At 41.4% G+C, this 25,499-nt stretch overlaps 1 protein-coding gene across 3 annotated transcripts in view; it reads right to left on the bottom strand.

Moving 5' to 3' along the window:
* The window catches only part of Trip11 (thyroid hormone receptor interactor 11), a 73,376-nt gene extending 48,884 nt beyond the window's left edge, over window positions 1–24,492 (bottom strand). For 2 of the 3 annotated variants that reach the window (XM_052185228.1, XM_052185230.1), the window contains exons 1-9: window positions 24,354–24,492; window positions 17,687–17,748; window positions 14,165–14,275; window positions 11,441–11,719; window positions 8,845–8,904; window positions 7,362–7,527; window positions 6,517–6,879; window positions 3,421–3,461; window positions 1,491–1,577 (exon numbers count right to left, since the gene is read on the bottom strand). In XM_052185228.1, coding sequence (XP_052041188.1) covers window positions 1,491–1,577; window positions 3,421–3,461; window positions 6,517–6,879; window positions 7,362–7,527; window positions 8,845–8,904; window positions 11,441–11,719; window positions 14,165–14,275; window positions 17,687–17,748; window positions 24,354–24,492 — 1,308 coding nt within the window. The remainder of the gene's footprint in view (window positions 1–1,490; window positions 1,578–3,420; window positions 3,462–6,516; window positions 6,880–7,361; window positions 7,528–8,844; window positions 8,905–11,440; window positions 11,720–14,164; window positions 14,276–17,686; window positions 17,749–24,353) is intronic. The other variant, XM_052185229.1, reaches the window with a different exon arrangement.
* Window positions 24,493–25,499: the final 1,007 nt, after the last annotated feature.

Genomic DNA, 25,499 nt, shown 5'->3' with positions numbered 1-25,499 from the left:
ACAAATAATTTTTTTTCAGGTTGATCAGAAAAGCACAGATACATCTGGCATTACAAAGTGGATAAAAACACAATGAATACTCTAACATCACAAGGAAGGAGAAACAGTTTTCAGAAAATTGAAAATATAAGAAAAGTCAGCAGGCTGGGAAGTGGTGGCGCACGCCTTTAATCCCAGCACTTGAGAGGCAGAGGCAGGCAGCTTTCTGAGTTTGAGGCCAGCCTGGTCTACAGAGTAAGTTCCAGGACAGCCAGGGCTACGCAGAGAAACCCTGTCTCGAAAAACCAAAAAGAAAAAAAAGAAAAGAAAAAGAAAAAAGAAAGAAAGAAAGAAAGAAAGAAAGAAAGAAAGAAAGAAAGAAAGAAGGAAGGAAGGAAGGAAGGAAGGAAGGAAGGAAGGAAGGAAGGAAGGAAGGAAAGAAAGAAAGAAAGAAAGAAAGAAAGAAAGAAAGAAAGCCCTCCGCCCTCCAGCACACGTGAAGAACTCTACAACCTCTATGTATACTTGAGCCAGTTAGGTAAAGAGCAGGACTCGGTGGGAACAAACCCAGAAGATGCACATACACAGCACTAGAGAGTGACAGTGAGTCCCTGCTGCCATTCCACTGACAGAAGGGATGGCAGAAAAGACCTCTCACCATGTCCAGGGCTGTAAACAAACAACTTAGAATTGAAAGGCCTATCATGTGTCTGAGAGCACTGCCTATAAACTGATGTGAAAAGAAACTGAAACTAAAATGTTTAGGGATATAAAACAGTATATATAGCATGGTGACACTGGTATTTTTTAAAGATATATATGCAAAGCCAGGCATGTAATGATATATCCGGGAACAGTATTCTAGGAATTTTTAACACAGACTGTCTCCGGGAAAGAGGCCATGTAACGAGGGCATAAGTTTTCAGCATGTATTACTGAATACATTCACCCATAAGTACATATTACTTTAAGGAATTCACAATTTAAAATGAGTTCAAATTCTAGTCTTTAACTCAATTTCTAGCTGCCTCTATCACAGTATTTGTCATTAATAAAAAATTAATTCCCAGAGACACAAACATAATGCTTCTCCCTACCAAACAGTGAATCGTAGCACTCTATTCCGTCTTGGCTACTAATATATACAAAAAAAAGACTCCATTTCTAACAGCAAAACTACCCTTCTTTACTGCTCAACAAGATTCATATTCCTACCTACCTGCTGGCTCTCCTACCTACGTAGGTGCTGCTGTAGGGCCTCCATCAGGAACCATTCTCTTCCGCTCACCTCTGTGCGCCTACTGGCTCCTGTTTGCACATCCACTATGGCCAGCCTCTCACACTCTGAACCTTGCCCAGCTACTCCAACCTGGCTTGGCAAGCATATCAGTGAGCTCAGGCTGGCTCTGAGGACTCTGTCACTAAACATTCCACTGTCCTAGAAACTGAGTGCCCCTTGGCGGTGACTTTGTCAAACGCCTTTAACTCCACCCCACTTTGACAGCACCTACCTTTTCTTGACTCAATAAAGACTTCTCTTTTTCTAACGTTTGGACACACATTTGAAGTTTCTGATTGTCTTCAGCAAGATTAGTATCCTATGAAAATGTTAAAGTAGTATTTTCAGATAATAAAATTTTCAATTTATAAGAAAGCAATCTTGTTATATAATTGTGCAGTTCTACTCAGTGTACCTCTAATAGCATCTAAAGATTAAAATAATTCAGTTGGACAGTTTAGAATCAGTCCATCATTTTAGTCATTCTTATAGAATATTATATTAAAAAAGAAAAACCCAGGCAGTAATGGCACACACCTTTGATCCCAGCACTCAGGGGACCCCAGGCAAGCAGATCTCTATGACTTTGGGCCATCCTTGTCTACAGCCTGTCCTACAGTTTTAGGATAGCAAACACTACATAGTAAAATCCTGTCTTGAAAAATAAAAATAAATAAAACAAAACAACAAAAAAAGCAAAAACAAGCCAATGTGTGTTTACAAAGTAATCTGAACTAATAAACAGGGGCTGGGGATGACTCAGCAAGTAAAGACACGTGCTGTGCCAGCCTGGCAATCACGTTTGTTAGCAGGAACCCATGTGAAGTTGGAAGGAAAGGAGCCTCTAAAGGTAGGTAGGTAGGTAGGTAGGTAGGTTTTGTGTGTGTGTGTGTGTAGGTGTGTGTAGGTGTGTGTGTGTGTAGGTAGGTGTGTGTGTGTAGGTAGGTGTGTGTGTGTAGGTAGGTGTGTGTGTGTGTAGGTAGGTGTGAGTGTGTGTAGGTAGGTGTGTGTGTGTGTAGGTAGGTGTGTGTGTGTGTGTGTAGGTAGGTGTGTGTGTGTGTAGGTAGGTGTGTGTGTGTAGATGTGTGTGTGTGTGTGTGTGTGTGTAGGTAGGTGTGTGTGTGTGTAGGTAGGTGTGTGTGTGTGTGTGTAGGTAGGTGTGTGTATGTAGGTAGGTGTGTGTGTGTGTGTGTGTAGGTAGGTGTGTGTGTGTAGGTAGGTATGTGTGTGTGTGTGTAGGTAGGTAGGTAGGTGTGTGTGTGTGTGTGTGTGTGTGGGTAGGTGTGTGTGTGTAGGTAGGTGTGTGTGTGTGTAGGTAGGTGTGTGTGTGTGTGTAGGTAGGTGTATGTGTGTGTGTAGGTAGGTGTGCGTGTATGTAGGTAGGTGTGTGTGTGTGTAGGTAGGTGTGTGTGTGTGTGGGTAGGTGTGTGTGTAGGTAGGTGTGTGTGTGGGTAGGTGTGTGTGTGTGTGTGTAGGTAGGTGTATGTGTGTGTAGGTAGGTGTGTGTGTGTGTGTGTGTGTAGGTAGGTGTGTGTGTGTGTAGTTAGGTGTGTGTGTGTGTGTGTGTGTAGGTAGGTGTGTGTGTAGGTAGGTGTGTGTGTGTGTGTGTGTAGGTAGGTGTGTGTGTGTGTGTAGGTAGGTGTGTGTGTGTGTGTGTGTGTGTGTGGGTAGCTGTGTGTGTAGGTAGGTGTGTGTGTGGGTAGGTGTGTGTGTGTGTGTAGGTAGGTGTATGTGTGTGTGTGTGTGTAGTTAGGTGTGTGTGTGTGTAGGTAGGTGTGTGTGTAGGTAGGTGTGTGTGTGTGTGTAGGTAGAGGTGTGTGTGTGTGTGTGTGTGCGCGCGCGCGCGTGAACGCACACTGAAACACAAACATAAAATAAAAAACCCTTTGAATTTTCTATGGAACATCTGATAAAGTATCTGGTTACTATCTACACTGTCAAATCCCTCTGCAACAATATACCTTTTATAATTGGTATAATACCAATTACATAGCAAATATACCAATTTATAACGCAAACATTTGCTACTAATAAATAAGCACAAAGTTACTAAAATTCCTAGGATAAATTAACATGAATTTATGAGAAAACAAAAGATAAACACAATGAATCAAAACTCTCAGTAAAACAACACCGCACTTTCTCCCATAACAAGAAGTTACCTTGTTTACACTACTTAGTCTCATTATTTCATTTTCAGCATCTGTAAAAACAATGAACGAACCCGACATTACTTAGAATATTTGAATAATTGCCTCCCACATTAAACTCAGAGGTGCAGTAAACGAAGTATATTTATAGATACAACTAGCAAGCAGGTTGATAGTTTGAAATAAAAAAAAAAAACTTCTGCCATTTCCTATTTCTATTATGACTGTAACAAGTAAGTTATAAGCTTAAAATCATGCGAAAATCCAATGCTTTAGGAAAATGTAAGCATTATCACTGTGCTCTGGATGAGGCATTAATTTACTGTTCTGATAAAAACAGTATCAATTATGTTCCAAAATACAACCCATTAGTTTGAATAGTATAAAGTCTACAATTGTTATTTAAAACAAAACAAACAAAAAACCAACCAACCAAAAAAATAAAACCTTCAAAAGAAATAAATAAAAATGTATACCATAACCGTGTAATTATGCAATCGCCATAAATAAAGTGATTCAGTAATAATGTACCACACAGAGATCCACAGAGACAAAGGTTCAGGAAGAGGAACCCAGAGACAGACAGACAGACAGCAGCTGAAGCAGCTCATCACCACTCATTCCAAGACAACTGAGTACTGTGCCAGCGCCAGTGTCAGACAGAGGGAAAACCTCACTTCTTGCTCTCTATCAGCTTACACTTCGGAACAGAATTGTGGTAGAAGCAAGTAAACAATGATTGCCTACAGTGCGAGGTGGCAAGCACGACCACTATGAGGGCAAAGGGCAAGCACCTAGTCCTGCCCGGGTAGGAACAGAGGGGCCGGGGAGAGGCAGTGCAGGGCCTCCTCCTCCCTCCTTCTCCTCTTCCTCCTCCTCCTCCTCCTTCTCCTGAACAGAGGGGCCCTGCAAGAGGCAGCGCAGGGCCTCCTCCTCCCTTCTCCTCCTCCTCCTCCTCCTCCTCCTCCTCCTCCTCCTCCTCCTCCTCCTCCTCCCCTCCTCCTCCTCCTCCTCCTTCTCCTGAGCAGAGGGGCCCTGCGAGAGGCAGTGCAGGGCCTCCTCCCTCCTCCCCCTCCTCCTCCACTTTGCAGGTGAGACCTCCACTGGGTCAATGTAGTGTTAGTTAGCCAAAGGAAAACTAGGGACCCTGTCCAGACAATGCAGCAAATACTATGGAGAAAGAACCAAGACAATACTGGCTGAAGAAACCACAGCATCCATTACTGCAGAAGTTACAAAGCCGGGCAATGGGAATAAACTGAGGAAGTAAATACAGACCAGACCAGATGCATCATGGTCAGCTAACAAAGCTCAGGCTTCATCTTCAAGTTCCCATAAAGTATTATAAAGTAGGGGACTAACTGGTTTGCATTTCTAAAAATGTATTCTAGCTACAGAACAGAAAGAAAAAGATGAACTGAAGAATAACAGACACCAGAGAATAAACAGCCGATACTTTTCTAACACTCACATGGCTACAGATGCTGTTCAAGAGGAAAGTCTGCAGATGATAGTAACTCACAGAGCCCACATGACTACTCCATCCCTACAAGGAAGATAATCTATTACCTAACCCAACCTTCTTATTTTTTAAAGACTGATTTGCATGTGTGAGTGTAGCTGTGTGCTTGTTCACAGGCCAAGAGAGGGTGTTTTGTGTTCCCTCCTCTGTCACTCTTCACCTATTGGTAGTCTTTTAAGTCAGGGTCTCTTCCTGCACCTGGACGCCTGTTTCTAGGCCAGGGTGGTAGCCAGCAATCCTCCTGTTTCCATTCCCTCGAAGCTCAGGTTATAGGTTCACACAGGATGCTCAGGTTAATATTTGGAAGACGGATCCAAAGCCACATGGTTGTTCAGCAAGCACTTGGAACAACTGAACCACCTCTCAGGCCCCAACTCTCTTGTTCTTAACCATTTTTCTGCTTACTCCATTAAGGGACCTGTAAGTTTACTCAACAAAGAATTATTTCCTGACTGAAGTAATTTCATGGTTATAGAAATGGGAAAAGAAGGAAGGACTAGGAGAGTGGCTCTACTGTTAACCAAACTCAAAGGGCTCAGTCAATATGGAAAGAAAATACACTTAAAAATGAGCAGAGCCACCTGGGGCTCCAGATCCCCCAGTGAACTGCCCTCCCTCTGCCCAACTGGCGGCTCAGTGCTGAAGCACCTAAGAAACCCTGGGCCTTGGCGATGCAGTTCTGAATATCATCACATAGAAAGGAATCAAGGAACTACAAACTCCAGAACATGGCTGACTTCTAAAACTCTGCTTCCCAAAGGCTAGGGAAGGAATGCAAGGAAGGGAGAGGAGAAGATAATCTTACTTTAAATTTAATTTTAGGTTGAAAACTCATGTTATATAAAGATCTGGCCATTCAGGGCAGGCGCTCATGACAGACTGGCATGTAGGATACAGAGAGGGGTGTTCACAAGCACACAGAACTGGACACTTTCCCAGCAGGAAGGAACGCGTTCATACTAAAGGGGACAAAATGCACAATGAAATGCACCTTTTCAGCTGAGGAACTCCCTCCTGCTATTTTCCTGCTATGAATGAATTCTAGGCTTTGTCTATTCCCTTTAATACTCAATGGTTTTTTGTACTAATACTTAACATACCAAGTATAAACTGGAGCCCAGATGACTGTCCATGGCTCCTATCACTCAAGCCTTTCCTTTACAGAACACTCACAGCACAACAGCGCACTGTTTCTGATGCAATGCTACACTCCCTAAACGAGGAGTCTGGGCTCTGATTATTTACAGACAGTATTCAGTTCTGTCTACATTACAGAAGCAGACCAATATCTATGAATAACAATAGCTATACCTACAATTTCTTCTCAGCAATCTACCTGGCTTTCTGAATACCTAACTTCTATATAAACACCTAAAGGAATAAGGGAAGCCAAGAGACATGCTGCTAATCCTTATCCCTTATTAGCAGACAAGCATTTGGTGCTGAATCCAAACCCCACAATTCTACTCTAATTACATAATTTCCATAAACTTAATTTCCATAAACCATGCAATTATTCAAGTGCTTGTCTCTAAAAAGACCTAGTATGCCAAGAAACACCAATGTAAGTTCCAAACATTTTATACCAGTCAGAGCCTGCTGTAATCTCAGGACCTCTGCGACTGAGGCGCTGTGTGGGAGGACCGTCTCCTCCTCCGACACAGCATCACTCTGCCTCGGAGCACTCTGCTGGGCTTCACTGTGTTCCAGCTTCACAGGCTCGCACTGCTCTGTCATCCGACTCTTTTCCACTTCCAGCCGTTCTTGTTCTTTTTTCCAGACTTCTTGGTCATGTTCTGCAGAAGACAATCTTTTATGTATCTCTTTTATTTTATTCTCCAGGTCTTCGATTTTTTTGGTAGATTCTACTTTTTCCATTTGTAAGATCTGAATAGTGTTTTGCAACTCATATACTTTTGAGTGATCAGTAACCGTAACTCTTGAGTCACCTAAAACATTAAAAAAAAAAAAAAAGAGGAATAGAGGAATCAAATGTCAAATTCCAAAACGTAAATTGCTTGCTATATACAATATAGACTTAAGAGTGTTTAGAACTTGGAAAACTTAAGAAGTTAAATTACTATAATTTTAAATAAATAGAAAGTCAAATACTTTTTTTGAACTACTAATGTCTATATATTTGAGTTTGAAACAAGGTGAAAATATCTCTATTTTTTAGCTGTAGTGTCATCAGCAAATAATGCAAAATAATCCATGAACTGTAAGTTATTTATGTAGGTGCTGAGGGCTTTTCATTATCTACAAACCCAGAAAGCCACGGCACAGCTACAAACCTAGCAATGAACAGAATGAGTCACTTTCTATTTCATGGAATTTGGCCTAAGTTTACAAAAGTATTCTGATCTATAAATTGTCTAAGGTTTGTCATTTAAGAATGTCATCTACTTTGTGACATTAGCAAACTCATAACCTTGCAGTAACTGATTTTCCAGTTCTTCAATTCGATCTTCATAGTCACGTAACTCCTCTCGATGCCGACGACTTATCTCTGTTAGTCTCTGTTGATGAGCATTCTGCAGTACCGACATTTCATGGTGATGGTCATCAATTTCCTGACTTCTGCTCTGTTTAAGTTCCTTAAAAAACAATTCAAGAATGTATGATCAATAAATAATCCAAAAAAGTGTTTGATTTCACTGTGTTTACAAGTTCATATTATTAAAATTAACTACCTGAACACATTAAAGCTGAAAAGCATTCAACCACAGTCACCAAATTAGGACAATTCTGATGGGTCCATGCCTCCTTAGAGTTTAAAAAGTCATTCTATTTTTAGTAGAACATCAAGAGCACAATGGAACAAGACACAGGTAAAATAATCCCTTACGCCTGTGGCCAAGAACATCTTTTCTTTCAGACATATTCCCTCAACATGAGAGCCAAGAACCTGCCTTTGTTTTGTTGTTTTGAGCCAGGTCTTTCTTGTTACATAGCTCTGGTTGGTCAGGAACTCAATACATAACCCAAGCTTGCCTTGAGGTTGTGACAATCCTCCTGCCACAGCTTCCCTAGGGCTTAGATTAACAGGTGCATAAAGTCACATCCAGCTTTCTGGCCAGTCTTAGCTCTTGAAAGCAGTGGGGTCCCTAGGAACATCTGATAATGAGCACAGCTAGTCGTGTTCTCATCCTTTGGAATACAGTCCACGTTTCCAGCAGAGCCCTGGCGTCAGAGTGCTGCATGTACTGTTTAGTTCTGCCATCTAACCTGTGAGAGCAACCATCTTGCTCTAACAGACTCGACCCACACAGTTCTCCTTCCGCTGCTGTTCTCTTGCTCAGTTGTCCTTCTGTAGTTTTGAACTCACAAACTGCCAAGAGCTGTGCTAATAAACATCTCTTCAGGTCCTTATTGACACTTATAATGTAGCTTTAAGACAAAACTAAGCCGGGCAGTGGTGGCTCACGCCTGTAATCCCAGCACTCTGGAAGGCAGAGGCAGGCAGATTTCTGAGTTCAAGGCCAGCCTGGTCTACAGAGTGAGTTCCAGGACAGCCAGGGCTATACAGAGACCCTGTCTCGAAAAAACCAAATCCAAAAACACCAAAAAAAAAAAAAAAAAAAAAAAAAAACCCAGCAAAATTCTATCACTAAGGTAAAATAGTTACTTACAGTAAAAGTTAGCATTCTAGTCAATATTCTTAAGCTCAAACCTTTAAAATGTCATAAAACTGGGAATATGAGAGACAGAAAAACACACAGACTTACTGAGAAACATTTAAAACCAAATATTCTTGGATATATTTTATTGTAAAGAATAAAACAGTTGAAAAATAGAACAGTTGAGTATTATCATTTATCCGATCAATTTATAACTAAGAGTCCTAATTTGGCTTATATCTTTATAATCTACAGATAACTGATGCATAGCACATTATCAACAGTTTGATTTACCTTAATAATATTTTGTAGTTTGCAGATTTCAGTTTGATCAGAGCTTTGTGCTCCCTGCACCTTAGTTTAGAAAGAGAGGATTAAAAAATAATTACACTGACTGTCTTCATCTTAAAAAACAAAATCACAAACTAACTTTATTAAAAGTTTATTATTTGTAAAACAGGAACATTTCCCAGTCATAGTCTGATTAAGAACTCCACACACTCTTCAAAGTCCTTATTATTACATAATAAATAAGGGACACCAGTCAAGAACTCTTTACCTTAAGATGGAAAAATAGAATATTTCACAATTAACCAAAATACAAATATGAGGGTAATTGAGTAGCTTTCCCAGATGATACAAAGTCCCCAATACTAACGCCAGTAAAGCCTTTTTAACTAAAGCCTTTTCTTCCGGGGCTGTCATCCAATCCTCAGCATCCCTGTCAGGCAGTCCACACCCACCTGTGACCTCAAGTTCCAAGGGATCTGAAGTTTGTGGCCTTTATATGTGCTTGTACTCACATGCACAAATCTACACACACACACACACACACACACACACATGCACAGCCTGCCTACACACATAAAAAATTAAATTCTCTAAATTTGTATATTGTTCATTATCTTTAAATTTTTAATTGATACCTAGTAATTTTACATATCTGTAAGGTACACTGTAATATTTCAATTCATGTACATATTATGTAATGTTCAAAGCAGGTAGTTAGAATCATCACAAATGTCTATTGTAGTGAGTGTATCCAAAATCCTCTCTTGTAGATATTTTGAAATATACATTAGTACTGTGATCCATAATCATCCTAATAGACAACACTAGAACTCATTTCTCTCATGTAGAGGTAATTTTGTATTTGATCAATAATTATCAATCATCCCTCTCCATTATTCCATTAATTTATCTATAATTAACATTTATTATATGACATGTTACTAAACCAAAGCTGTTCTAAGATTGAAAGAAAGAACCTATAATGGCAAGATCCCAACTCCCCAGCTCAAAGACGACTACCTGCAGGTGCAATGGTGCACACCAACAACGGCAGCTAAGCAGAGGGGCTAAGAAAGGAAGATGTCACGTTCACCCTGGACTCAACAACAGAAGGAATGGGGGAGGGGCAGCACAGGAAATGGGTGGGTGTCAGAGCCTTTGCCTTCCTTGTAATGGCCCTCTTACCAACCCTCAGTGTGTGTGTGTGTGTGTGTGTGTGTGTGTGTGCACGCGTGCATGCATGTAAACCCTCCTTATTCTACACAAAGTAACAAATAAAATTTTAAAAATTAAGATATAATTCTCAGATTATCCCAATTTCCTAGTACCTCTTTGAAGTTCCTAAGACCCTAAAATAAGATATTAAATTGAAGTCTACACACACAGGAAATCCATGCCGTTATCAATGTTTCAGGTGATTACATAAAAAGTTTAAAAACACTGGCTCCAGAAAGAAAAATGAACACACAGACAATCCTAGCTAATGTTGTAAGTATTGCATAAGGAAGTCCAACACGTAGTAAGCAAACAATTTTAATTGAGATGATTTCTTTTCATAACTTGATGACATTCACAAGAAGATGTAAATATTTTGTTTTTTTTAATATATCAAATATATATCTTTACGAGTTCAAGACCAGCTTGGTTTACAAAGTGAATTCCAGGCCAGCCAAGGCTACACAATGAAAGCATGTCTCAAAAGGAAAGGGGAAAACTAACAAACAAACAAACAAGCAACCTACAACAATAAAAAAAAAAAATGCTTGGTATACAGGAAAAAGGTTCCTTGAACGAAAGTTTACAGCTCAAACTATCAAGTACTTAAGTACTTAATTTCTAGTACATGAAGAAATAACACACGATTTAACATATATTTTCAAAGATGTATTTATTTTTATTTTATGTGTATGGGTGTGGTGCCTGCACATCTGTGCATCATATGCATGTCGTGCCCATAGAGGCCAAAGAAGGGCATCAGATCCCCCTGGAAATAGAGTTAGAGTAGTGACCTGCCAAGTGGGCACGGGTCCCCTGGAAAGAACCACTGTGCCATCTCTTCAGCACCAGTATACTAATATGTTTTTAATACTAATGACCAAAATTTCATTTTACATATCATTAGAACTTATAAAACATCACACAAAATCCTAACACATTTTCAAACACAGTACCTTAAAGCTCTATGCTTCCATCAGAGAAAACAAACACTCCAGACTTTTGGCTCAATTTAGTTTTATTTTTTGAGTCTGGGTTCATAACTAACTTTTTTTTTAAGTGTATAACTGACCTATCAAACTATCTATCTAAATTTTATCTATCTATTTATCTATCTATAAGTCTAAATTTTTTCACACATCATACAGAAGAGAAAACTAAGGATGAAAGACAAAGAAGACCTGACCACAATCATTTAAAAAGCTGAATGCTATATTAGAAAACAAATATAACTTCTCTATTTTTCTAATCAAGAATTATGTTTTTTAAAAGAAAAGGCCAAAAATAAAACAGAATCATTTCTAGTACCAGATGCTCTCCCTAAACAGTACCAGCATTTTTACTAATTCATAGTTTTCACAAATTCATCCAAAATTTTACCAACCTGAGCAATATGTCGCCAATGTCCAAGTTCAGATTCAAGTCTTAAAACTTCATTTGATAATCTGTTTATTTCTTGTTGTGATGAGATCACATCACCAAAGTCCATGTCGTCTTCATGAAAGGCTGACCTCTGATGACTGACCCCATAGCTGAATGAAGATGGCGCACTGGCTGCAGGTGCGCTGCCAGATCCCGAGTGGGCTGACTGAGCAGCTGACTGCAGTCTGAGCAGTTCATCCTGTAGTGCGGTTTGCCTTGCTTTAAGGTGGTTGATCTCTTCCTATGGATTTATAATCCATGTTTTAGAGGAAGTATTTTTAAAATGCTTATTGGCCTTTATATAGATCTTAATGTTAAAAGGCATAATGATGGCCTAACAATAGTACTCAATTAAGTGAACTCAAGTCTTCCATATTGCCTGAATCATAAGATTGTTATTTGAAAAACAAATATAATACCCATAAAGTGTAGATAATGTACCAAATAGCATGAAGATTAGGATTTCTCTCACATGTTAACTAAAGCAATGAATTTCTCAGTGGAAGTGAGTTTGCTATCTTCATGTGAGTGAATACTCAGAACTCTGTTTATGATCATCAGACATGAAATAAAACAGAAGCTGAGTGACTTATACATTCAAAACTTTCTTGGAACTATGCTGCTAGGAGTCATAGATAAGTCAGGTAATTTAGAACATGGCTGGATTTAGGCGTTAAGTTGCCATGAATCAGCAGTAACTTTGCAGTGGTCACTACAATATGACTGAAAGAAAGCTTTGATTTATTGCTCCAATCTTTTTAGATAAGATAACACAGTCAGCCTATGGTTAGTAGCCAATGAATCTTAGAAATAAATATGCGTTAAAAGAGGCCCTGGCTTTAACACTAACCAAGAGGGGGCCAATGAAACTCTGACCCTATTTAGAGAGATAACGGTATAAAAAAATCTGAATTCTTGACCAGAATTTTAACTGAAGGCTGGCAGTATCCACTAAAGCTATGTGTGGTGGCATACATCTATAACCTCAGTAGGCAGGGGGCTGAGGCAGGAGGATTGCTGAAGATTTGAATATATCTGGGCTATAAAATAAGTACTGGGGTAGATAATGTTCCTAGCAAGACTATCAAAAAGAAAAAGAAAAGGAACAAGAACCCCAACCCTACAGCACAGTCACAGAGAAGCCACACTGCCACCCCATCCATCCCACAGGCACAAAAGAAGTTGGTGACATAGCTCAGGTGGTACAGCTTGGGTTTAATCCCCAGTACACAGCAGAGCATGCGGCAAACCCAGAACTTTGGAAGAATGAGGCAGGAGAAGGCTCAAAAATTAAAGGTTATTCTCAGTTACACAGCAAGTTTGAGGCTAGATTAGGCTACATGAGATCCTGCCTTTAAAATAATTTTAAGAGGGCTAGGAGTACAGCTTAGTTGCAAAGTACTTGAACATATGCAAGTCTGTGTTCAAACCTTGGACTATTAAAAAAAATTGCATAAAATCTTCATTTGAACTTATATCTTGTTTTATTCTTACAATACTTCTTACAATATTCTTACAATAGTTTATTTTATGTAAAATTATCAATTAGCAATTGATAATTATCAATTATCTAATTAATATAGAAAACAAGTTCTGTTTATTTTCCACTTAAATATAGCATACTTAACATATCACTAAAAGAACTAGAAACCAATTCATCTAAATTTTTGTTTTAAGGTTTGTTTTATGGTGCTGGAAACTGAACACAGGGCTTCCCACATACCAGAAAAGCACTCTTCTGCAACTACTGAGAGCTACAGTCCCAATCCTTATTTAAATTTAGAAAACCCTAACATTACTATGGTATAAATGAATAGTTAGCCACCAAGCTAAAGAGGAGCCAAAGGATCTGATTAATAAAATGAGAAATGGCTCAACTTAACGTAAGCATTCATTGGACGCTACTTACGTATTAAACATAAAGGAAAATTTAACAACAATGTTCAACGTAACATTGCTTAAAATGCGTAGTATCTATTTATTATCTATTATTAAGACTTCTAAGAGAGGTGGTGGTGGTGGTGACTGCGGCTGTGGCGGCGGCAGCAGCACGCCTGTAATCCCAGCACTCTGGGAGGCAGAGGCAGGCAGATTTCTGAGTTCGAGGCCAGCTGGTCTACTAAGTGAGTTTCAAGACAGACAGGGCTATATGGAGAAACCCTGTCTCGAAAAAAACCAAATCCAAAAACAAAAACAAAAACAAAAACAAAAAGACTTCCAAAAAAAGATAAAACAACACCAAAACAACCATTTTAATCAAAGTAAAAAAAAAAAAATAGAAACAAAAAAATTCAACTTTAAAAACATTTAATATAGTTTTATGTGAAAAGTCACATGAAAATGTTTTGGCAATTATCATACTGACTAAAAACCAACTTTAAAAAAATCTACCACATGCAAGGTCCTAGGTTCAATTCCCAGCACTGCAAAACAATTTAATTTAAACTAAAGAAATGTTTTCAAAACCTAAAAAAGACATTAAATTATATTTCATAAATATTAGAACTTATAAGCAACACATTATTAAAATGCTGAGACTCTTCTTTTAGAAGCTAAAATTAATCTTTCCAAGTTAGCTTATAAAATAAAATTAATAGGAATGCTGCCCCAATCTTAATAAATTTAATATTTTAATACTTTTATCAATCTAAAAAATAACCATGAAAAAACAGGAATCGGCTCTTGCCTCTTTCTGCTGTAACTGATTTCTGTAACTCGAAGATTGCTGCTTTATTTGAAGTTCTGATGCCTCATGCTTTTCCTCTAGATCAGTGTAAAGTTTTTTAAGTCTTTCATTCTAGAAGCAAAGAGAAAAGTATTTTCAACAAAAACATTTCAAGTCAAGCATGTTAGCAATCATTACATGCAATCACCAGGAAAAACATTCCGCAAAAATAACATAAACTATCAAAGGTCTCAGACAGAATTCTGCCTTTTAATATATATCTTTAAATTAAAATCCTAATTCTAGCCCTATTTTCTCTTCAACAAACTCAGAAGCTGGCAAAGTTCCCAAAAGTTGATTTTATAGAAATTAGGGGAAAGCAGAGATAAGGCTACGGCGGGGACGGGAGAGTCCCAGACTTGGTTCCCAGTGCAAAGAACAGTAAACGTTAGTTAGCTTTTTGCTGCTGTTGTTTTTGTTTTGTTCTTTTCCCATCAAACCCTATAAAACTTGTGTTTATGACAACTCATTTAAAGACTTTTATACAGATGCTTTAACCCCTCATACACACCTAGTAAAGCCTTAGTGTACACAAAGGCCATGCTGTGAATTCAGTGGCTTCCTTTCATTCCTTTTGAGCCCAATTTTGAAAGACTCTAAGATCAGACTCTTACATATATGTAAGCAAAATATTTATGTATACACATGAAAATTGGGGTTTGTTGTATTTAAAAGTAATAAAACTTCTAATATGCATATGAGGATAATTAAGTAGCTTTCTAAGATGATAGAAAGTTACCCAATACTAATGCCACTAAAAGCCTTTTTTAAATGATTCTATGCCAGGCATAGTGGCATATGCCTTTAATTCCAGCACTGGGAAGCAGAGGCAGGTGTATCTTTGTGAGATCAAGGTCAGCCCAGTCAATCTATAGCTTGCCTGTCCAGGAACAGCTGGGCACAAAGAGAGACTCTGTCTCAAAAACAAAACAAACAAAATAACAAGTTCTTTACTATCAATTTATTCACACTTCTGAAAAAAATGATAATATTAAAAAGAGTCTACTAGATATAAATAAATGTAATGTAACTATTTCTTTGGCACAAAGAGGAGAAGGTAAGTTAGTTAGGTAAATTCATATCATTTGCAATTAGATTCCTAACTAGGGCTCGTAATAGGCTAGCCAATGCCACATAGCAAGATCCTGTCTCTAAAACAGAGCCAAGGTGGTGGATCGGTGGGTAAAATGCTTGCTGCACAATGTAAGGACCAGAGCTCAGAAACCCAGAATACGCATAAAGCCAGGCGTTTCTGTAACAGCACTATTCCTTCTTCCAGATGAAAGGTGGGCTCAGGAGAGCCCTGGGAGCCTGTATGCCAGGTTAGCCCAGCGTGTGAAGCAGCAAACCCTGAGACCCAGCCTCAAACAAGATGGAAGGCAAGAACTGGTAACTGAGGTTGGCCTCAGGCCTCCATACATGTGGCACAGATACATGTAGAATCATAAGGAGCTGGGTTAATAGACACAGGCAAGTCTAACGCCCTGGGCACACACTGCCTGTTGTCTAGACTAAAGCCTGCTGCCATCACTTTATTGTTGCCCATCAGTGAGTCTTGAGTACGGGTGACATTAGATGCTAGAGCAGGACTAGAGCACAAGCTTGCTATGGGCACATGTAGGCATATACATGGACATATGCGCTACGACTGCATTTACAGCACCACAACAAGAGAGACCTGGCTTTCCGCTGGTATTTAAGTAGCATCAAATGAGGAAGAGGCTTACTGGGGTGAATGTGTCTTCCCCAAATAAATATTTCTAAGACTCTAAAACCATACTTGCTATAGACAATACAACCATAAAGACCATTAAAGGGACTGGGATCCACAGAAGGACATAAGAGTTCTATTTCCTTTCTCAGATTCTGTACACAGCAGTCATTATTCAAGTAGGTTAATCTTTCTTACTTTCCCCCATAATATACAGTGGCAAGTTACAGCAGCATACACACACTCTAGCTTTTCTGGGTGGGTCTGTACCAGTGAGGGCCTCCTCAGTGATTTTCTAGCTCATTCTTACTAAAAACGCATTGTCAGTACCACACCTGTGTTCTTTATCTGTGTCACCTTACCTTTGCCTATGCTATGGTCTCAAAATGCTATCACAATGCTATCTTCTACAGACTCAGTGCTAATGTCCCTCTTTTACAAGTCCCTCCTCTATTTTAAAATTCCATAATCTCGCCTAGATATATTCTAGACCAGAGTTCAACAAGGCTTGATAGGAAATACTATCTTAGCATCTAGATTGGGTGTTTCTTTTTATAGGCTCAGAATTGAGAAAATCATGCTTACCACAGTCCTCTAAGAACATCACTCGCTAAAACACTAAGTGTTCTCTTACTGTTCTTATCCCAAGGCTAAATTGTTGAGCTCCGATAGTCCTTTATAATAGTTCCCACTCTGAAATCCTTTTAATTTCTTTAGGGCTTTCCTCTGAACTTTTCCAAGCTTTTCTCATCCCTATTAAGTATAATGTCCAGAATTAGTGACAACTACACATTGACTCATATTGAACAAAACAGTAAATTAGCTTATTAGTCCTATATTCTTAATTTCTTTGCTCCAAATATTATATTATTATTCTAATGTTAGGTAATTTAAAACTCTAGATTAAACAGAATTCCATTTTTCATATTATATTTAAATGTACCACTAGCTAGGCATAATAGTGCAGGTCTTGTAGCTCGAATAAGAATAGCCCTCATAAGCTCACAGATTTTAAAGCTTAACCATCACAGAATGACACTATCTGAAAAAGATTAGGTGTGGCCTTGTTGGCGGAAGTGTGTCACTGAGGGTTGGCCTTGAGGTTTCAAAAACCCATGCCAGCTCCTGTCCTTCTTCCTGCCTATGGATCAGGATATAGCTCTCAAATACTTTGCCAGCACCAGGCCAGCCATGCCTGCTGCCATGATCCCACCATGATGATAATGGACTAACCCTCTGAAACTTTAAGCAAACCCCCAATTAAATGCTTTCTTTCATAAGAGTTACCTTGGCCATGCTGTCTCTTCACAGCAATAGAACAGTGACTAAGACAAACCTGTTATCCCAGAACTCAGGAGCCTAAGGCAAGAGAATCACCTGTTCAAGGCCAGATTGAACTACATGGGAAACCTTTGCTAAAAGGCAAAGCCCAACAAAATAGATATTAAATACAAGCAAATAAATGTACTTCAATGTAACACATGTCCGGGCAGTATTAATGATAAATTTTTACCTGAACTATCTCTAAATCTGGCAGTTTTCCTATTTCCAATGGATAGAAGTGGAAATGAGACTACAAAAGAACCGACCCTGGCAACCACACACATTCCTCACTTAGGGGGGACGTAAAAGACAGGATCAAAGAGAAACCCTGAGAAAAAGGAAGGGTCAAAAGGTCAGACAGTGCATTTAAAAATACTAGAAGTTTCAATAACTTTATGATTTTAAAAGAGGAAACTTGAAGTTTGACAAATGTCTTTAGTTGTCCTTACCTCTGATCTTAAGACTGAATGAGTAGCTTCATTTTCCTCTCTCCCGGAATTGGGCAAATCTGCTACAAAACAAACAATATACGCTGAAGAGTTGATTAACATCATATGGAGTAAGAAGCAGTTGTCTTGTGGTGGTATGGCACTACGGGACTGAATCCTAGGCCTTGTTTCTGTTAGTCCAGTGCCCCTCTGCTGAGCTGTAGCCCCAATCCTAAAGAGACATCTTAAGGGAAATGCATTGCCCTATTTCCCATACTGCACTGCGGGCCTTTCTCTTTCTCTTCCAGTCCCAAGCGCTGCAGGAGCCAAGAGTTACCGTGCAGACATGGCCAAGTCCAAGAACCACACCACACACAACCAGTCCCACAAATGGCATCAAGAAACCCCGGGTCACAAAGATACGAATCTCTTATGGGGGCTGACCACAAATTCCTGAGGAACATGCGCTTTGCCAAGAAGCACAGGCAGGCCTGAAGAAGATGCAGGCCAACAGTGCAAAGGCAGTGAGTGCGCGCAGAGGCCGTCAAGGCCCTGGTGAAGCCTCGGGCCATCAAGCCAAGATGCCAAAGGACCCCAACCGCAAACTCAGCCGCCTGGCTTTCATCACTCACCCCAAGCTTGGGAAGCGGATTCGAAGCTACATGGCCAAGGGGCGTAGGCTCTGCCAGCCAAAGCCCAAGGTTCAAACCAAGGCAGAGGCCAAAGCTCCAGCTAAGGCCCAGGCTTCAGCTCCAGCCCAGGCTCCCAAAGGTGCCCAGGCCCCTGTGAAGGCCCCATAGAATAGGCTCCTGCCAGTGTGAAGACAGACAGACTGCTCTGACACATCTACCCACACACTATTTGCACATGACCAGTGTCCTATGCTGTTTTTACAAATAGACTTGAGGAAAGAAAGAAAGAAAGAAAGAAAGAAAGAGAGAGAGAGAGAGAGAGAGAGAGAGAGAGAGAGAGAGAGAGAGAGAGAGAGAGAGAAAGAAAGAAAGAAAGAAAGAGAAAGAAAGAAAGAAAGAAAGAAAGAAAGAAAGAAAGAAAGAAAGAAAGAAAGAAAGAGGGAGGGAGGGAGAGAGGGAGGGAGGGAGGGAGGGAGGGAGGGAGAGAAGGAAGGAAGGAAGGAAGGAAGGAAGGAAGGAAGGAAGGAAGGAAGGAAGGAAGGAAGGAAGACACTGCAGTAAGTTTAAACAGAATGCTAGGCTGTAAAGAGCTTATTCAGAAGGTACACCATTTCATCTTTACTAGGACTTCCCACCGCTGATGCCTGCCACTCAACACAGTACAATAGGTCCCCCATCTTCCTCTCTCCTACACCTTACAAGTCTCGATTTACCCTGTGACTTTTTTTTTACCCTGTGACGTTTTTACTAAACTTCTCTTTTGGCTTATGTTGTAACTGTAGATGAAACTTACTCCACTGGTGCTTACACTTTGCTCTCGCCTTCTAGTCCAAGACTACCAATTAATTAATGACCTTTAATTAAAACACAAAAATATTCTGAGAATACTTAAAGTGACGTAAATTTAACTTATTAAAAATAGGGATGAGGGACCAGAAAGATGTCTGTGAGTAAAGGTACTTGTTACCAATTCCTAAAATCTACAGGAAAAGCCAGATGATGTACCTAAAATCTGTCATCCCGCCAGGCAATGGTGGTGCACGCCTTTAATCCCAGCACTTGGGAGGCCGAGGCAAGCAGATCTCTGAGTTCGAGGCCAGCCTGGTCTGCAGAGTGAGTTCCAGGATAGCCAGGGCTACACAGAGAAACCCTGTCTCGAAAAAGCCAAAATAAATAAATAAATAATCTATCATCCCGGCACTCCTGTGTCAAGACTGTCATCCCAGCACTCCTGTGTCAAGACTGTCATCCCAGCACTCCTGTGTCAAGACTGTCATCCCAGCGCTCCTGTGTCAAGATCAGGAGCGGCAACACTGACAGAAGCTCGCCTACACAGTACAGAGAAAAAAACAAATGGAAGGAGAGAACTGAGTCCTGAAAAGCTGTCCTCAAAGCACCATGTACCAGTGTGTGCTCCAGCTCTCTCTCACTCTCGCTCTCCCTCTCTTCCTCCCTCCTTGTCTCTCTTCCTCTCCTCCTCTCTCTTTATGTCTCTCACTTACACTCATGCACACATACACAATAAAGAAATCTTTTTAAAAATGAGGATGAATTCATTGTGACTTTTCTTGTTTTCATTTAAGTAGTCAAAGGACTGAAAGATGCAGCTCAGATGGTACAATATCCACCTGGTGGGTGCACAGTCCTGACTTAATCCGCACTACCAAAGAATGAACGAATCAGTGAGTAGTCAAAGTGTGTGGGCGAGAGAGGAGGTGCATACCTGTAAGCCCTACACTTAAGAGACTGGAGTAGCAGGATCTGAGATGGAAGCCAGCCTCAACTAGAGAGTATATGGCTATCTCAAATAAGTAAGTAGATAAAAAGTAAAAATAAATAAATTAGTAAATAGGGCCCAGAAACGCCAAAATAGTACAACTAATTCTGCTGGAAATGATCATCTCCAGAGTAACATTCTTTTTCCTTTGTGTACTGGTATTTTTCCATTTCTGCATTTGAACATTATAAAAACAGGTCAGGAGACAGAGCTATGTCCTGGCTTGACTAGTAAACAAATGGCCCAAGCTAGAGAGATGGCTCAGAAATTAAGACTTCTAGCTGTTCTTCCTGAGTTCTGTTCCCAGCACCCACATTAGGCAACTCATAATCACACATAACTCCAATTCCAGGTGTCCAATACCCTCTCTGACCTCCAAGAGTACTGGCACACACATGTGGCATACACACACACACACACACACCAGTCAAGTCTACACAGACAAAACAACAAACAAACAAAAAAGAATGGTCTCCAGAGGTTCATATATTTGAATGCTTGGTCAGCAGGTAGTAGAACTGTCTGGGAAGGATTGGGAGACTAGCCTGGAGGTAAAAGCCCATGTTATCCCCAGTTAGCTATACTGCCTTCTACCTGGTGCTTGTGTACCATAGCACACCTGACTGCCTGCTGTCACGTTCCCTGCCCTGGTGTTCACAGACTCTAACCATCTGGAACCATGAGCTCCCAAACTAAAAAACTTTCTTTTAAAAGTTGCATTGGTTATAGCATTTTGTTATAGCAACAGCAAAGTAACTAAGATACCACTTCTTATACAACAGGGAAAAAGTCAAATTATCACTCACTATCATCAGTGCTAAAGCTGTTAGAATGCAGAATACTGGCAGTCAGCTAGCGCTGTGTGGAGTGAGAACACTTTCACATGTCTCTACCACATGAGCAGAGTTATTCAGAAACCCTGTTTCCCAGGCAAAGGAGTGTAAAGGAGGACATAAAGACTTTCCATGGAGAGGTTTGGAGTGGCGGAAGACCCTAGCAAAGATCTGTGTGGCAGAAGCTTTGGGAACAGACTGCACTTGTAAATGTACAATAGCAGACATGGAAACTGGCATGGCATCTAGAAAAGACAGTTTGAGACTAGAGGAACAGGTCTTCGACCTCCCAAAACAAGTGGTTTGGCTGTTCTGTAAGTTAAGAGACTTTTAAACAAATGTATTTTGAGACTGGCAGCACAAGAGAAAGTGACTGAAGAGCCAGACTGAAGAGAGTAAAGTCGGGAGGGACTGAGGGTCTGCGCCGGGTGGCAGTTAGAGAGAAGAGGGACAACTGCGATACAGGGTCAACAGTTCAGGGGCCAATCTCAGGTAGACAACAAGAAAGACACAAAACAAAGATGACGGAGATTTCTACTTCAGGAAAATTAGCAGCTACCCAAATCACTGAAGCTGAGACTCAAAGCCAGCTTGGTCCTCTGTGCCTTCGGTCCTAGCACTGCGAAGGCAGATGCTGGCAGATCTGCAAATTCTGGAACAGCAGGGCTACCGAGTTCAAAAAAACAAGACAAACTCAAAATCAATACTACATGAAGGTGAGGCAGGAGAAACGCTATTTTGGGTCAACCTTGGGCTATACTGCAAGTACCAGGCCAGTCCAGGCTACAGATAAGACCTTGTCTCAAAAAAAAGAAAAAAGAAAAGAAAAGAAAAGAAAAGAAAAGAAAAGAAAAGAAAAGAAAAGAGAGGGAGGGAGGAAAGGAGGGAGGGAAGAAGGGAACGAGGGAGGGAGGGAGGGAGGGAGGGAGGGAGGGAGGGAGGGAGGGAGGGATGGGGCCACCCACCTCAAAATTATTAATTCAGAACTACTGGGACAAAGAGTGGAGCAGAGACTGAAGGAAAGGTCATCCAGAGACTGCCCCACCTGTATAGGGATTCATCCCATATACAGTCACCAAACCCAGACACTATTGTGGATGCCAAGTACTTGTTGACAGGAGACTGATATGGCTGTCTCCTGAGAGGCTCTGCCAGAGCCTAACAAATACAGAGGTGGATGCTTACAGCCAACCATTGGACTGAGCACCAGGTCTGCAATGGAGGAATTAGAGAAAGGACTGAAGGAACTGAAGCAGTTTGCAATCCATAGGAAGAACAACAATATCAACCAACCAGACCCCTTAAATCTCCCAGGGACTAAACCACCATCCAAAGAGCACACATGGAGTGACCCATGGCTCCAGCTGCATATGTAGCTGAGGATGGCCTTATCTGTCATCAACGGGAGGAGAGACCCTTGGTCCTATGAAGGCTCAATGCCCCAGTGTAGGGGAATGCCGGGGCGGGAGTGGCAGGAGTGGGTGGGGAGGGAGCACCCTCATAGAAGCAGGGGGAGGAGGGTTGGGATAGGGGGTTTCCAGAGGGGAAACCTGGAAAGAGGATAACATTTAAAATGTAAATAATAAAATATCCAATAAAAAAAAGGAAAGAAAAGAAAAACGGTGGGTTCTGTTTGTTTAAGAGTACAGGAAGCTCTCTGATGAGGAGAACAAAATGAATTCTTTATCAGGTTAGGGGTAACTATTTTCCAGTTTAAGTTCAAACAAATACCACATAGTTCCTATCTATAATAGTGTGAGAATCTAGTCTTTCCCACAGCTATCAGCCCTTTTCTGCCTTTAAAGTCCCATGGCCCTTTGCTGGACATATGAAGGCCTTTCGTTCTCATTGTACCAAGTCATGAACCTTCCAGTCAACAGAAGCCCAAGCAATAAAATGGGTTTGTGTAGTGATCCAGTTTTCCTTCTAAATATAAGGTTTTTTCCTACCAAACCATTTTACTCTATTCCCATCCAATACACACAGCTATTAAATCATGATAAAAGCATGGAACTTGGGAGTATGATTCAGTGGCGTGTGCTTACCATGCATGAGACCTTGGGTTCGATCTCTAGCTAGTCTTTCCCATAGATTAAACCAGAACAGTAAGTCATTCATTTATAAAGAAATAAGACTGTCCTGGCATGGTGGTACACACCTGTAATGCCAGCAATGGGAGGCAGAGGCAGCAAACCGTCAGCTTGAGGTCACCCTAAGCTACATGGCAAACCCTGATTAAAACTTTAAAATCTATCTATATATTGGGTGCCTAGTGCCTGTGAGGCCTAAAGTTGAGAGACAGCAGAGTCTCTAAAGCAGAATGAAGTTACAGACAGTTGTGAACTGCCTCTGGGTGCTGAGAACCGAACCCGAGTTCTCGGAGGGCAGCCAGTGCTCTTAGAGGCTGGATCTTCCCACTTCCTTGATTAAAACTTTTAAAACCCCAACCTGCTCAAAGAAATGTCAAGAAGTCAGAAGAGTAATTAACCTTACCACTGATTACAATCTAAGTCTAGGTCACTATTCACTAGGATAGCAAGATGATGACTTCAAAAATAAGGGAAGGAACCTGGCCGGATGAATCGGTGACTCAAGGTGCTTGTCATTCAAGCAAAGTAAAAAGAATTCCATCCCCCAAATTCTACCTAAAGGTGGAAAGAGAACCACAAAGTTGTCTTCTGAGCTCCACACATGGGCGTTGTGGTACAGACTCCCATAGGGCGCATATGCATCATGTACACGTACACACACACACACCCCACAATAATATTTTTTAAAATTTTAATGTGAGTAAAGGTAGGTAAGATACTCAAAAGATAAAGTATTTCACTGGTTCTGCCAAAAGTATGGGAGAAATGTGCAATCCTAAAAACAAAAATACGTTTTCAGCTGCAAAGTGTCTTCGAGATGTGCAAAATTAGAAAACAGTTGAACAGAAAAACAGCACTCTTCCCCAAACAACGTGCTAAAGCCAGGACAAGAGTCACCAAGTGTTTAATTATGAGTAATTAATGTTACAAAGTATGTAAGGGCGGGGGGGAGGGGGGGGATTGCCATACTTTAGCTGTCATACTAAAGAAACAGGATCAAAATGAGATCAACCCCCAAACTATGGGCAAAGTAATAGGCATGGACCGCCCAAATAAAACCCTATTGGCAAATTAAGTAATAGGCATGGACCGCCCAAATAAGACCCTCCTCGGCTGAAAAGAAGCAGTTCCGCTTTACTGCGCTATCCAGCGTATTCAGTGAGCGGAGGAGAACCAGAGTTCTCTACCGTGGTCCTGCAGGCTGGAAATGCGGCTGCGGAGGTAAAAAGAGCAAAGAAGAAAGCGTGGAGTGACACCTTCGGGACCCGTCCGCGTCTGCCGACGGACCGAACCTGGAACCAAGTGGACTTTCCTAGAGTCGCAACCGAGCCCCAGCGCCCTCGCTCCAGCTGTTACCTGGCACATCCTCCGTGCCCTCCATCAGCATATCCTTCGTGAAGTTAGAGATCTGGCCAGTGAGGGAAGCCAGGCTGCCCCCTACTTGACCCAGAGACTGGCCCAAGCCGGAGCCGAGGCCCCCGAGCCAGGACGACATCGCTGCGGGTGGACACGTCAAATGTCCCTGGACGCCGAAGCTGGTGCGGATCCAGACGCTGAGGACTCGCAGGACAGGCACTCCCACCAACGGCAGTGTCAGAAAGCCGAGGCCCGGCCTGGCGCTTCACCAAGAGCTCGCCGCTGTGGACGCCGTGGCCCCCGCGGGGCCTCTGCTCATTCCCACGGCTTCCCGCCGTGCGGCTGCACTACTTCTTTCCCAGCTTTACTGACTTTCCTCAGTTTCGTGGGCCAGTCCTGCCAACTCAACGCCGGCAGCCATGACACCGCCGAGAAAGCGGCAGCGACCATAGAGAAGCTCCGCGATAGCGTAGAAGGGCCGCTGCCAGAGGCGTCCCGGGCGCGAAGGACTGTGGGATCGCGGAGGACCAAGTAATGGGCCAGCCAGACCCGTGGCTTCCGTGTAACCTGCGGAACTTTAGGTGGAGACCAAAGAAGCAGTGGCAGCAGCGGTGACCCTTTCCACCTGCGCAGCTGCTTTTGTTTTTAAGAGGAAGTAACCCCTGACAGCTGCCTTCTAATCCTGTCTAAAGGAGCTATTGCATCGCTAGGATTCTATAGGGTCGTCCCACCCTACAGGGAAGCGACCTCAATCCATCTGCATTACTCTTGATATCCAGGCCTCTGCGGATATCAGAGTATCCATGCCAGAGGGTTGAAAACAAGGCTACCAAGCTGAAAGAGCGGGTTGTAATTCAAATATCCAGGCAGAAAAAACTTGTCTTGGTGTTTTCAGTTACCATGTACTTAAAGGAACATTGGGAATACCACCAGTATGTGGAATCCCATAACCCTATCCCAAATGATCTCTCCCTGAAATTTGAATAATTTTCAACAGATATCTATTTGAGTTTAGGGGTTGCCTCCAAGGGCATTTCAGCTTCCGTGTCTCAGAACAAGGAATTGGACAGAGACACGTGGATAAGAGTAAGGAAGTCAAGAAAATGAAGAAAAGAACACACACCCAAGAGAAGCAGCAGGCCCGAA

The sequence above is a fragment of the Apodemus sylvaticus genome, chromosome 6, assembly GCF_947179515.1.
Source record: "Apodemus sylvaticus chromosome 6, mApoSyl1.1, whole genome shotgun sequence".
In the NCBI taxonomy this organism is placed as follows: Eukaryota; Metazoa; Chordata; class Mammalia; order Rodentia; family Muridae; genus Apodemus; species Apodemus sylvaticus.
This window is presented reverse-complemented; position numbering and strand designations above follow the sequence as displayed.